The sequence below is a fragment of the Lissotriton helveticus genome, chromosome 3_2 (genome assembly GCF_964261635.1).
Source record: "Lissotriton helveticus chromosome 3_2, aLisHel1.1, whole genome shotgun sequence".
Lineage (NCBI taxonomy): Eukaryota > Metazoa > Chordata > Amphibia > Caudata > Salamandridae > Lissotriton > Lissotriton helveticus.
In genome coordinates this window covers 326,228,802-326,242,683 of record NC_136062.1, presented here as the reverse complement: position 1 = coordinate 326,242,683, position 13,882 = coordinate 326,228,802, and the positions used below count along the sequence as shown (strand labels likewise).

The window sequence follows — 13,882 nt, the reverse complement described above, 5'->3', positions numbered from 1 at the left end:
CACCACATGTAGTTTGGGATTCACTCAAAGCATTTGTGCAGGGACTAATAATAGGCAAAGACGCTGCCATGTCTAAGAAAGCCAGGCTGGAGAAGTTACAGCATGAAGACAAGATCCATGCCCTCAATGAGATATTTTTGAAAGATCCTACTGTCTCTAATAAAAAACTTCTTGATCAGGCCAAACGCGAGCTCTGCTCTGCCTATAACATCCAATGAGAGATCTTTTTTCAATGCTTTCAACAGAAAGTATATGAGGAAAGTAATTTCACAGGTAGGCTATAGGAGTGGCAGGCCAAAGAGTAGGCCGCAGCAAATCAAATTAAAGCATTAAAATGCCCTTTCACAGCAGTTCCCACAGAAGATCCAGGGATAATTGGAGACATCATGATGGCCCACTATGATTCTATCTATGGTAAATTACAAAGGGTTGATGACCAACTACTTGCTAGATTCCTTCAGGAAAATCCATCCTCAACTCTGTCTGAAATAGATAATCAATCTATGGCGAGCTCTTTTTCCTTGATAGAACTGGAGGAAGTTGTAAAAAGTCTGGCGAATGGCAAGGCCAGTGGTCCAGACGGACTACACGCAGAATTTTTTAAGGTCTTTTTTGGGGCACTATCAGACTTTTTTTTTAGCCCTGATTAATTCTTTATTAGATGGAGGGCCAGTCCCGGAATCTTTTAGGCAGGGGAACATCGTTAGTTTCCCAAAGAAAGGTAAGGATAAGATGGATCCTAGCTCCTATCGTCCGATTTTGCTGCTGAATTCGGACTACAAAATCGTCACAAAACTTTTATCTTGTAGGTACAATAGATTCGCAGCACAGTTGATCCATCCCGACCAGAACGGGTTTCTGGCTGGTAGACAATTGGCCACTAACACCCACTTTCTTGCAGAAGCCCTGGATTACTTTGAGGGTCAGAAGATTCCGGCTCTCGTCTTATTATTAGACGCAGAAAAGGCCTTTGACCTTGTGGTTTGGGACACATTATTTTCGATTTTACACTCTTTTAATATCCCACTGTCATTGATACTTTTAATTCAGAGCCTATATGAGAATGCGGTGGCTAATATAATTATTAATTCGGAAGTGGTAGGATCTATTAAAATTAAGCGAGGCACAAGGCAAGGCTGCCCTTTATCACCGGTGCTATTCGCATTCTTTATTGAACCCCTAGCAACAGCCATTCGCAATTGTGTCGATATTCATCCTCCAATTACAGCAATGCCCAAAATAAAGCTATACACAGATGACATCTTGCTTTTAATTAAGCCCACAGTGGAGGTGCATTCCAAGGTCTTCAAGTTGTTTGAGGACCTTGAAGCCTCAGGGGGATATCGCATAAATAAAGGCAAGACGGAAGTTATACAGTGTGGGAGTGACACTATAAATTTACACCCTGATATTCGGGGCTCTGTAAACCCTAATGCAAAGAGATATTTGGGAATATTGTACTCCAATCTAATTGATGATCTATATAAATTAAATGTCTTCATCTAATAAAGAAAGTTGAAATGCTGTTCTCCCGATGGAACTTACTTCCTTTGTCTACAACGGGACGAGTGGCTCTGATCAAAATGTCTGTTTCACCGTTATTTAATTTTTTGTTTGCCTCAATTCCGTGCACTTTATCAAGCTCTTTCTTTTTTCAGGTTGAGTCAATGTTTACAGCCTTTATTTGGGCAAAAAAAGTCCCAAGTCTAGCAGTTAGCACTTTATATTGGATCAGGGTGGTTTAGCACTTCCCAATCTTAAAAGCTACTATGATGCGTATTTTGCACAATATTTATCGAGGTTCAAGCTCGCACCACAAGTACATTTTTTTACCAATTTTTTTATCAATCTCATGTGTCAGGACAGCCAAATTCAGTCTCCCCTGTTAATTTTAAGATCTCCAAAGCTGGACTGCTACAAGAGCTTGCAATGGCTTTTTAAAAGAAGGCAGGCATTCTTTAAAAAATATTCCATACCGGCAATTAACTCTGCTTCCTTGTTAGAAGAAATCCTCCCCTTTATAGGTGTTAGACAACCCAGATATCTGGCCGTAAAATGGTCTGAAGCGGGGTATGTTAAAATTTCTGATTTTATACGGGATGGTAACTGGGTGTCTATAGTAGATATGCGCCAATCATTGACCAATGATTTTATCTTAATGAACTCCTATAGCACTTTATTTAAATATCTTGCTGAAACAAGTGTCATCTCCTCTTTGGTTCAAAATCAGTTGGAGGAGGATCTTCTAGTTAAGGTATCAGACAGGAAGCCTGGTGCATGGAAGAAATATTCGACCTCTGTAAGGGGGGTGGATGTTGAATCTAAAGCTTTAAGGAAATGGTCAGAGCAGGAAAACTGTGAAATCTCGCCTCATATTTGGCCCACTATCAACAGGCTAAATTTTCGCTCTTTAAGAGGGGCAAACTGGCGCAGGATATTATTTTTTAGTAAATGGCTGCTGTATCGAACGCCAGTTGCCCTCGCAAAGATGTACCCCAATCAGTCTTCCCAATGTTTCCGATGTTTGAATTATCCTGTTGCCAATTGGTCACATATCATGCTCCGCTGTCCAAAGATTAATGTGTACTGGGTAGAGGCATTTGTGTATCTCGAAAAGGAATGTAATTTACAGTTGGAAGTAAATGACAGGTTAATTTTATTTGGCTTTGATCCGGATCTCCCTTTTGTAGATTCAGTGACTAGATTTTTGTACATAGCTATGGCGATTGCAAGGTCTCTGGTCCTACAAAATTGGCGTTACGACTCAATTCCGTCAGCAGTGGAATGGGGGCAGAAGATGAGAAGGGTGAAGAAAAGTGAATATACCTTTGCAGCAAGAAATGGGGGACTTAAGAAATTTAATAAAACATGGGGTTCCAGCTTTGATTAAAGCAGAGGGAGAGGATGCAGTTGCTTGTTTGTTGGTGGAGGGGGGAATGAGATTTTAGACCTCGTAAATTGTCTATTTATCTATTTATTGTGGGAATGTTTACAAGGGGCTTTTTCTATGGGATATTTGTATTTTTGTACCTGACTAACTCTTTTTTATGAAATGTATAACAAGTCCGTGATGTGGGATAGTGACTCATTGCAATTCATTTTGTTAAAATAGATTTTCATTGTTTAGTTTCTTTGCTATGATATAATGCAGCAATATGTAAATGTTCAAGTTTGACAAACCTTGGCTTCAATAAAAAACATAAATAAAAAATTTAAAAAAGAATTTTAACATAAGGATAAAACTTTGAAAATCTTAAATCCTTCACAGTTGAACAATGGATCGGTTCTTTTTTTAATATTTCATGTTTATAGAGCTTCTATGCCGATGCTAATCTTTGTAACCCACCCTGAAACTTGATCAACACTCACTATTGTGAAACTTCTAAGGAAACCAAGAGGCAAGTCAGAAGAATCAATTTCTCTCTCTCTTTGCACTGGTCGGCAAATCCGCAGTTAGTTTTGAGGGAAAGGAATAAGCGACAAATACATGTTAGCACTACATTTCTTATTTTTATGCCTGGCACCGCCACACCAGCACTTGTAATTTTAAAAATGTAGATAGTAATACATACACAATACATATACCGAGTGACTTTGTGGTTAATGGGAGTGGAGGGGACATCGTGGATTAGTTGGTGACGGGATGGTCTTTTTGGATGAAGGATGCTGGTATTAGGCATTGTGGAGGCTTCTATGATCTCCGTTCCATTGAAAAGGGTCGGACAGAGGCAAGCAGGGTTGTCAGAAGAGAGCGAAACAGTGTATGTTATTCCTCAGGTCACCTGCTTTTTTTGGGGGCACTGCCCTCATGCTGAAAATGTATTTATAGATTTTAAATTAAAGATGTATACGTTACAGGAAGGGAAGTGCTCACACTATATTTAATTGCCTTTTCTCTGCCACCTCTCTTCATCTCCCAGGCTGTAGAATTTTTAGAAGAATCTTTGTGTCCAAGGGAGGGATGCTTTAGAAAAATGTTATCCTATGAAAAATATCCACTTATTCCTTTTTAGGTTGAGCCTGGGCAGCGCATGTGCTGCCGCGAGGCATGCATTATTGGAGTATGACTTAAAGCCCTGCCCCCTCTCCCCCTATATTATTAATTGGCTTGAGTCATTGTCCTTCATAAATGCTGGCTTCTGATTCGTTATTAGGCATGTTAGCCCCTCCTTGGTAGCACCTTGTCTGCATTTGTTACCACCCATAACGACTGGACTTTTACTTGGCTTGTTACAAGGTCTGCGTCATGAGTTGGTGAGCACTATTTTGTTTATTGAATAATGGGGACAATGGTGGCTTCATGTTTTTGCAGCGGGCCCACACAGGTCAATGTCGGCATCTTCTCGGATGGAGTGCTATGCCGCTCTAACTTTGAAAGTGGCTGACCCCTAACCCCACAGCAATCACGGGTTAATAGCAGACCCTTCTTTTTTAACACTTTTAAGCTAAATGTGGCGTCCGCTTCAGGGACACAGCGCTTTCTTTCAGCTCTTCTTTTTTTTTGCTAAACTTGAATGCTGAGCGCAGCGCCTGCTTCAGGGACATAGCACTCTGCAATGCAACAGGTCTCGCTTTAGGCAAACTTTGTGATATTGGTATTATACATGACAATGCCTTTTATTATTATAAATTTATAATGTTAATTTCTCAAAGTCGCACAGTTGCAAGACATATTGCATTGCAAATGCTTGTTAAAATTGCTAGGTCAGAATAAATACAACAAATTGAGTATCAAATGATCCGATCTGGTTAACAGACAACAAGGCATTTTATTATCGATCCCAGAACTGAGCTGTGGCTATGCATGTGTCGGATGTTGAAATTCTGACAGCAATGGGCATTCTGGGAGAACCTCAGAAGGTCTAATATGCAAATGTATGGAATGGTTGCTATAACACATCTTACAATGCTTTTTTTGACAGCTTTCATTCTCTTTAAAGACTTTGCCTTGGCTAACCCAGTGAAAATACCTGAAGCCATGATCTGTATTCTTTTTTTTTTAAGCTTTACTTACAGGAAAAAAACTGCATGGGTGTGTGTCTTTTTTTTGTCGCTTAACAGTACTTTGCTTTTCTCAGTCAGTTAGAGACATGTCAAAGCATCTGCGCAGGGCGAATGCAAATGTTTATTTTAATGTATGCCTTCTTTGTCCTAGTTTGCAAAGGAATTTCCGGCAGATGAAAAGTTGGTTGCCCAGAAACCCGATGAAACTTGACAAAGAGGCACTTCCGGACCTGGAGGAGACAGATTGTTACACCGCCCCATTCAGCCGTGCTCGCATTCACCAGTAGGTCATCATATTATTAAAGTCTTATGCTCACCATTTTTAGAAGTAGATGCATTGTGAAGAGATCACTTTCTGTGGTGCTTGAATTAAACAGTTTGCAAATTGGAGTGTACATTTTGTTTCTCTTAGAAATGTGCTTCATTGTTGTTTAATATTTTGACACATCAGTTGTCCCTCCTTTATTCATGCCCTGCCCAACAAGGTCATATTAACTTTTATCAAATGTTCACAATTATTAAGTACGAAAATGTGGCACTGACTGCCTCAAAATAGGAAATGTTAGAGTTCAGAAAATCTGAAGGCTCGTTGGAGGAGAACCTCAACACAGCAGAATTGTGCATCTTGAAACATCTTTCAATTTAAACAATTGGAATCTTTGATAAATACATGGATTAAAAAAAAAGATCTGCAGCACATATCGAAGAATCTTTTGTTAGTTTTTTTTTAATTATCTTTAATGTACATATTTGTATGAAAATTCCGTTTTACTCAAATCAAAGCACTCTTCATCCATCGGACGTTTATTGCGTCATACGCATTTCCATTCTTCCCACTACGGCATATACCATGGGACAGTGGGTCACTGCGCTTCAGACTTTGGTTAACTCTACTGTGAGTAACGGCCTTCATCACATTCACAGAGAGTATGTCCACACGCAAAGTAATTCTGTTCACCACCTAAGGCTATTATGGCAATCGGTGGTTTGGGAGACAAAAAAGATGCTGCTTTTAGCCACAGTTTTTCATTGAAGAGGCTCAGCAGATTCGCTATTAACAAAGTTTAGCAAAACTAACAAAAAGAAAAAAAAAGCAATGACAAAGTCAACATCTGTCAGTCAACGTGTGGCCTGTTGCTTTTACCAATGCTTGTTTTACCAGTGTGCTGCAGTTTGATAAGCTATACTTTATAAATAGTTGCTTTGTCACAATAGTTATTTGTGAGAATCTCGATAAAGGTGTTAAGGACATTATTTTTGGACCAATACAATTCCTATCAGTGTTTTAGTTATGTATGTCTTTCTCTGGACCATCTGAAAAAGGGTCCTGAGAGGTTCTGAAACCTGTAACAAGTAGTGTAGCGTATCTTGTATTTGTGTGCAATTGTTCATTCAGTATTTGCACAAATAGAATATCAGTCAAGTTTTAAGTCTCATTGGAGGGTGGAGAAGAAGGAAAAAGATAGCGGGAGGCTGATTGCAAGAGAGGAGATAGCATACTGGACAGAGATACTTAGGTATAGTTTCTAAGCTGCCCAGCAGCACGGATTTCTAGGGTGACACACTTCAGGTACTTGAGAAACATTTTCTATTTGTTACTTTCATGCAAAGCATGCAGACGGCTATAAGCGTTGATACACTGTGGTAATTGTCTGTAATGCGATGCCTGGAATTGTAATTAATAGCAGAATTGAGTCACAGAACTCGACACCTGCATTTATTGCTGCTGTACTTCTCTCGGTTACTCTATTACAGGTATTGTATTGTATTTAAAGATTCAGGGCTGTATCACATAAACTGAGCAACTCACATCTTGGATTGAGTCCCTGCCACAGTTTTGGGCTGACTTGTTGACTTAAATATTTTAAGAGGGGGAGCAGCGCTGTTTTACCACTGGCAAAGAGTTACTTGTCACAGATATTTTAAAGGCATGTACTACTTCTAGATAGAATGCAACACAATTTCAGTGCAACACAACAACATCATATTGCAATAATGAAGCTCAAAAAAACTCAGCAGCACAAAAACACAGAATACATCACCACCACGACAAGATGCCAGACAAGAAATACGTACAAGGTTCTTCCCACAAATTGCCACTGCTGTCATGATACAATGGTAAAAGTTGTTTCGAGCAACGACTGCCTTAAATTTACGTCAACATTTAAAATACCATCAGTGAAATAATGTTGTGATCCGGCTCACAGTGTCTGAGGATGAGTAAGAAAATGCAAATTTCTCCACTGCCTTTTTTTGAGTGAGTTAAGTGAACAGGGACAACTGTGCAGCAAATTGACACACGTTGCACGAATAAAAGTTGTCAGCTTTAAATAAACAGGAATATGTAATGAACGGACCAAAGTACAGCAAAGCTGATAGTGATAACATGACCAGCCAAACCCATGACCAAGGACCAGTTTGGTCTGTGGTTCTTTATCTGTCTTGTGAATCTTTTATATTACACAAGAATGTTGTGCGAAGTGCCCTGGTGAAAAAGCCCCCCTTGAGTAATCACACACAAATTAGCGCAGAGAGAATAAATAGATTTTACTGGAACTATATTTTTCTCGGCTTTGGTGTCTAGGTCTGAGACACAAATCATTCCCGGGTGTTAAGGATAACAACTGAGACATTATATTGATACAGTAAGAAAGAATGCCTATATCAAGTTGAAGGTAAAGATACACGATATCAGAAAAGGTACTGTAAAACTTATGAATAACTGATTATTCCAGCATTATAACAAAAACAAGCATTGACAATGCCAATCTGTAATGCCATACTGATGAGTTTAGTATTGTAGTTTTTAATGATGAGCTTTATTATAATGCTAATCTATGCTAACCTACCTATTTGGTCACATTAAACTTACTCCAGGTCTTTCTACCTATCTGCTCCCCAAAAAAGCATGGTACCTTTGACACAAATACAATAAGTGTAAATGCAGATAAATAGAAAAGCAACAAACTGGATTTGCCTATCAAAGAACAAACAAGCAGCAAGTTCCAAGCTCTAGCACTCTGCAGCCACATAAGTCCAAAATAAAAGCCTACATCCACTGCTTAATTTGTAAAACATAGAGTGTTCAGGCTAAAAGCAAAACTGAAAAATTACCAAAAACACGTCAAAAACCGAATGACAAAGTAGACTCTACTTATTCCTTTAAATGATCTGTCTTCAAACTATTTGCAATTAAATAACCAAACTTGCATTTAAAAATCAAACAAGCAGCAAATGCCTCATTTTACTCTCCGGTACAAAAGGGGGTGGTGATGGAGGGAGCATCTGAACCAATCAAACACTCACACCCAGTCAAAAGATCTGGGTTTAATCCATCACTGTTCTTTAGCCCAATCTGCCACCCCAGTTTAGACATGGCGATATGCAAATCAGTCTGACCCTGTGCCTCATGGGAACAGTCCAGCCCGAACTGCCAAGCCATGCCTTCCCTGGACCAGAAACAAGCTTCCTAGGACCAGTTCCTGGCATTTCAGCCGTCTTCAGCCAGGCTTGCTTGAATCCAGTGGCAAAGTGAGCAAGGGACTCACATCTGAGCCGTCCAATATTTTACTGCAAAGCAGTGCTTCAGCAAATCATGAGCCTACGTGTTTGCCTAAAATGCTTAAATCTGACTTTCCATGAATATCAGTCAATACATATACAGATATACACACCCATCCATAAAAAGCAAGATTTAAACATTTAATTTAAGCAAGCATACTCATATACGTGTGTGTGTGTGTGTGGATGATTTTATATATATAAACACTGAAATGTAACTATTATAGTTTACTGAGCTAACCATAACCACTCACTGCTTATGACATCACATATTACATCACTCATGACATGTTCAATGACATTGATGACATCAATGATAACATCTCAAATAACATCATTGAAGACAATCCACCATATTGCTGTTCAATTTAGTCTCCAAACCAACAGAACCTTTGAAATATGTAAATAAGTAGTAATGGCACTCAGTACTGACTGCACCAAGCAGAGGACTGTGAAGAGTCCTGTAATGGCAGCCTGCAGCAGTTTTCTTTATGTTATGGCCAGCTAATCACATTGGTCGATCCCGCTGAACACACAAGCCAATTCTGCATAACCAGCTTATTAGAATACTTTATTTTCATTTTCAGCCTCGGGGGAGTCATGCAGGAGTCTAGAGGCAACAGATATGTATACATTTTGAACCTTAATTTCTCTAAAACAGCCGAAGTGATTAACACTAGATCACAAAAATCACAATTTTGGGGTAAAAATCTAGGTTTGCACACTGGCCAACAGGTACAAATTTTCCTAGATCTTTTCTGTTTTAGATTCAAGCTCAAGGAAAACAAAACAAACAGTTCCTATAGTCAGAATGATGAAATCTTGGGATACCAGCACTTGCACTGAACTGACCGTCCCCATCAGATCAGCAGAACGGCTCCTCCGTGCTGTCCAATCCCCAGGAATTAAGGCCTTTCTGGAAAAAAAGCCCCTATTTGGCAAACAGACTTTACCAGTGGGTACAAACGTTAAGGATCCTAAAGCTCTAGTGCAGCAGTTAACTGGTTACAACACTGAGGCGAGGCCTTCCTAATACGAAACTAAAAGTGATTTGACCTGAAAACGCACCAACTAGTTTTGTCACAATTGTAGATTAACTAAACTGTATTTAAGGCCTGATTTAGATCTCAGCGGATGGGTTACTCACAGTGACGGATATACCGCCTGCTGAAATATATATTCAATAGGATATAATGGGATTTATATTTCGGTGGATGGGATATCCATCACCGTTGTGACGGAGTAACCTATCCGCCAAGATCTAAATCTCACCCTTAATCTCTTATCTAGAAGAAGTCAGACATGTCTGTACAACACCTTTTAGTGGCATACTTACATGACGCTCCCTGTGTTTGTGACCAATACTAGCAGGATGGTGTTCAGGGTGGCTTTATACAATCACATGGTATGAATAGGCATTGAAGGGAGATGACGCGATACAAAAGGGGATGATGGACGGAGCGTTTGAACAAATCAAACACTCACCCCCAGTCAACTGATCTGGGTTTAATCCATCACCATTCTTTAGTTCACTCAGCCACCCCAGTTCAGACATGGCTATATGCAAATCAGTCTGACCCCGTGCCTTATGGGAACAGTCCAGCCCGAACTGCCAAGCCATGTCTTCCCTGGACCGGAAACAAGCATCCTGGGACCGGTTTCGGATTCATAATCCTCATCAGCCAGGCTATCTTGAATCCAGTGGCCAAGTGAACAAGGGACTCACGTCTGAGCATACCCTGCCACACTTAGGGCAAACAAAGCGATACAAAAGGGGATGATGGACGGAGCGTTTGAACAAATCAAACACTCACCCCCAGTCAACTGATCTGGGTTTAATCCATCACCATTCTTTAGTTCACTCAGCCACCCCAGTTCAGACATGGCTATATGCAAATCAGTCTGACCCCGTGCCTTATGGGAACAGTCCAGCCCGAACTGCCAAGCCATGTCTTCCCTGGACCGGAAACAAGCATCCTGGGACCGGTTTCGGATTCATAATCCTCATCAGCCAGGCTATCTTGAATCCAGTGGCCAAGTGAACAAGGGACTCACGTCTGAGCATACCCTGCCACACTTAGGGCGAACAAAGCGATACAAAAGGGGATGATGGACGGAGCGTTTGAACAAATCAAACACTCACCCCCAGTCAACTGATCTGGGTTTAATCCATCACCATTCTTTAGTTCACTCAGCCACCCCAGTTCAGACATGGCTATATGCAAATCAGTCTGACCCCGTGCCTTATGGGAACAGTCCAGCCCGAACTGCCAAGCCATGTCTACCCTGGACCGGAAACAAGCATCCTGGGACCGGTTTCGGATTCATAATCCTCATCAGCCAGGCTATCTTGAATCCAGTGGCCAAGTGAACAAGGGACTCACGTCTGAGCATACCCTGCCACACTTAGGGCGAACAAAGCGATACAAAAGGGGATGATGGACGGAGCGTTTGAACAAATCAAACACTCACCCCCAGTCAACTGATCTGGGTTTAATCCATCACCATTCTTTAGTTCACTCAGCCACCCCAGTTCAGACATGGCTATATGCAAATCAGTCTGACCCCGTGCCTTATGGGAACAGTCCAGCCCGAACTGCCAAGCCATGTCTTCCCTGGACCGGAAACAAGCATCCTGGGACCGGTTTCGGATTCATAATCCTCATCAGCCAGGCTATCTTGAATCCAGTGGCCAAGTGAACAAGGGACTCACGTCTGAGCATACCCTGCCACACTTAGGGCGAACAAAGCGATACAAAAGGGGATGATGGACGGAGCGTTTGAACAAATCAAACACTCACCCCCAGTCAACTGATCTGGGTTTAATCCATCACCATTCTTTAGTTCACTCAGCCACCCCAGTTCAGACATGGCTATATGCAAATCAGTCTGACCCCGTGCCTTATGGGAACAGTCCAGCCCGAACTGCCAAGCCATGTCTTCCCTGGACCGGAAACAAGCATCCTGGGACCGGTTTCGGATTCATAATCCTCATCAGCCAGGCTATCTTGAATCCAGTGGCCAAGTGAACAAGGGACTCACGTCTCAGCATACCCTGCCACACTTAGGGCGAACAAAGCGATACAAAAGGGGATGATGGACGGAGCGTTTGAACAAATCAAACACTCACCCCCAGTCAACTGATCTGGGTTTAATCCATCACCATTCTTTAGTTCACTCAGCCACCCCAGTTCAGACATGGCTATATGCAAATCAGTCTGACCCCGTGCCTTATGGGAACAGTCCAGCCCGAACTGCCAAGCCATGTCTTCCCTGGACCGGAAACAAGCATCCTGGGACCGGTTTCGGATTCATAATCCTCATCAGCCAGGCTATTTTGAATCCAGTGGCCAAGTGAACAAGGGACTCACGTCTGAGCATACCCTGCCACACTTAGGGCGAACAAAGCGATACAAAAGGGGATGATGGACGGAGCGTTTGAACAAATCAAACACTCACCCCCAGTCAACTGATCTGGGTTTAATCCATCACCATTCTTTAGTTCACTCAGCCACCCCAGTTCAGACATGGCTATATGCAAATCAGTCTGACCCCGTGCCTTATGGGAACAGTCCAGCCCGAACTGCCAAGCCATGTCTTCCCTGGACCGGAAACAAGCATCCTGGGACCGGTTTCGGATTCATAATCCTCATCAGCCAGGCTATCTTGAATCCAGTGGCCAAGTGAACAAGGGACTCACGTCTGAGCATACCCTGCCACACTTAGGGCGAATAAAGCGATACAAAAGGGGATGATGGACGGAGCGTTTGAACAAATCAAACACTCACCCCCAGTCAACTGATCTGGGTTTAATCCATCACCATTCTTTAGTTCACTCAGCCACCCCAGTTCAGACATGGCTATATGCAAATCAGTCTGACCCCGTGCCTTATGGGAACAGTCCAGCCCGAACTGCCAAGCCATGTCTTCCCTGGACCGGAAACAAGCATCCTGGGACCGGTTTCGGATTCATAATCCTCATCAGCCAGGCTATCTTGAATCCAGTGGCCAAGTGAACAAGGGACTCACGTCTGAGCATACCCTGCCACACTTAGGGCGAACAAAGCGATACAAAAGGGGATGATGGACGGAGCGTTTGAACAAATCAAACACTCACTTGAAGGGAGATGACACCCTAGCAATTTGTTTTTTTTATGCTTCATACATAAGAGGAAAACATTACTGTGTAAGGAAATGGCTGTACTAGCCCAATGACATGCAAATAAGCTAATTAAATAAACCTCTAGACACAGAGGCTTGAGTATGTGCGAAATGTATCCTTATCAGAAAATTTAATCTCCCAAACCTCAAATTCCAAAAGAGATATTTGAAATATTTTCGAAAACAAATTTGTTTCGGATATGACACCACTTAGAAGTAAACATTAAACCAGTCTCTGCCACCATTAAAGAAAAGGTTCATGAAATAATTAAATGAGAAATATTTGTGGTTTGTAAAAACTGAACACATTTAAAAATATAGATATATTTTACTAAAAACCTCCTATATTTGTAACTGCACAGACTAGTTGTAAATATTTTCTGTACGAGAGCAGAATTATTACGTGTTAAACATGTTTCATTATTAGCCTATTTATTGGAATGCATGTCCCACTGGGCATTATGTAGTAAAGACTGTATTGAAATGTTCTGATAAACCTCTGAATGTATCCCTCTGTAGCATCAGCTTCTAACCACCTAAAAATTCAAATATTAGTTTGTGCAGGCATAATGATAGTAGAAATGAACTATCAATCATTAGGATGTTTTTCCTTGAATCTTTAGAATTAGGCAAAATAAAAGAACAATAAAAGCCATACTCTTTCACAAGAATTTCACCCTTGTATTCATTATTGCGTTTTATCTCATTATACAGCTTCACAATCACCAACAGAGACACATTCTTCAGCAATTCCACCAGGAGTAGAATAGTACATCATGTTTTACAACGAACGAAGTATGAAGATGGAAAGTCAAAAATCGGTGAGATGTAAAGAACGTGTAGTTTTGTTTGAAAACATATGCTGTCAGAGTAACATGGCAGAAATCTAGTTTTTAGTATTTCAAATGTTTACAAGAAGTTCCATTTCAGAACTTAATGCATGCTTTCCGACATGGTTGTAATATAAAATTACAATTGTATCACATTAATTCATCATATTACAGAAATATGTACAGAAAGAGGATGCCTATCTAGTCTGCATTTACCAAAGTGTTTTGGGATGGCATGCAACTCTCCTTGTTAGATGACAAAGTGGATGATTATTATTAATTCTCTTGTGACAGATTTGCCAAATTGAGCTACAGTGCTTGGATGA

At 41.0% G+C, this 13,882-nt stretch overlaps 1 protein-coding gene across 1 annotated transcript in view; it reads left to right on the top strand.

The window, feature by feature from the left end:
• Window positions 1–13,882, top strand: part of ANO3 (anoctamin 3) — a 1,634,736-nt gene that overhangs the window by 637,544 nt on the left and 983,310 nt on the right. Inside the window, exons 6-7 of the mRNA XM_078684212.1 lie at window positions 5,156–5,287; window positions 13,441–13,547. Coding sequence (XP_078540338.1) covers window positions 5,156–5,287; window positions 13,441–13,547 — 239 coding nt within the window. The remainder of the gene's footprint in view (window positions 1–5,155; window positions 5,288–13,440; window positions 13,548–13,882) is intronic.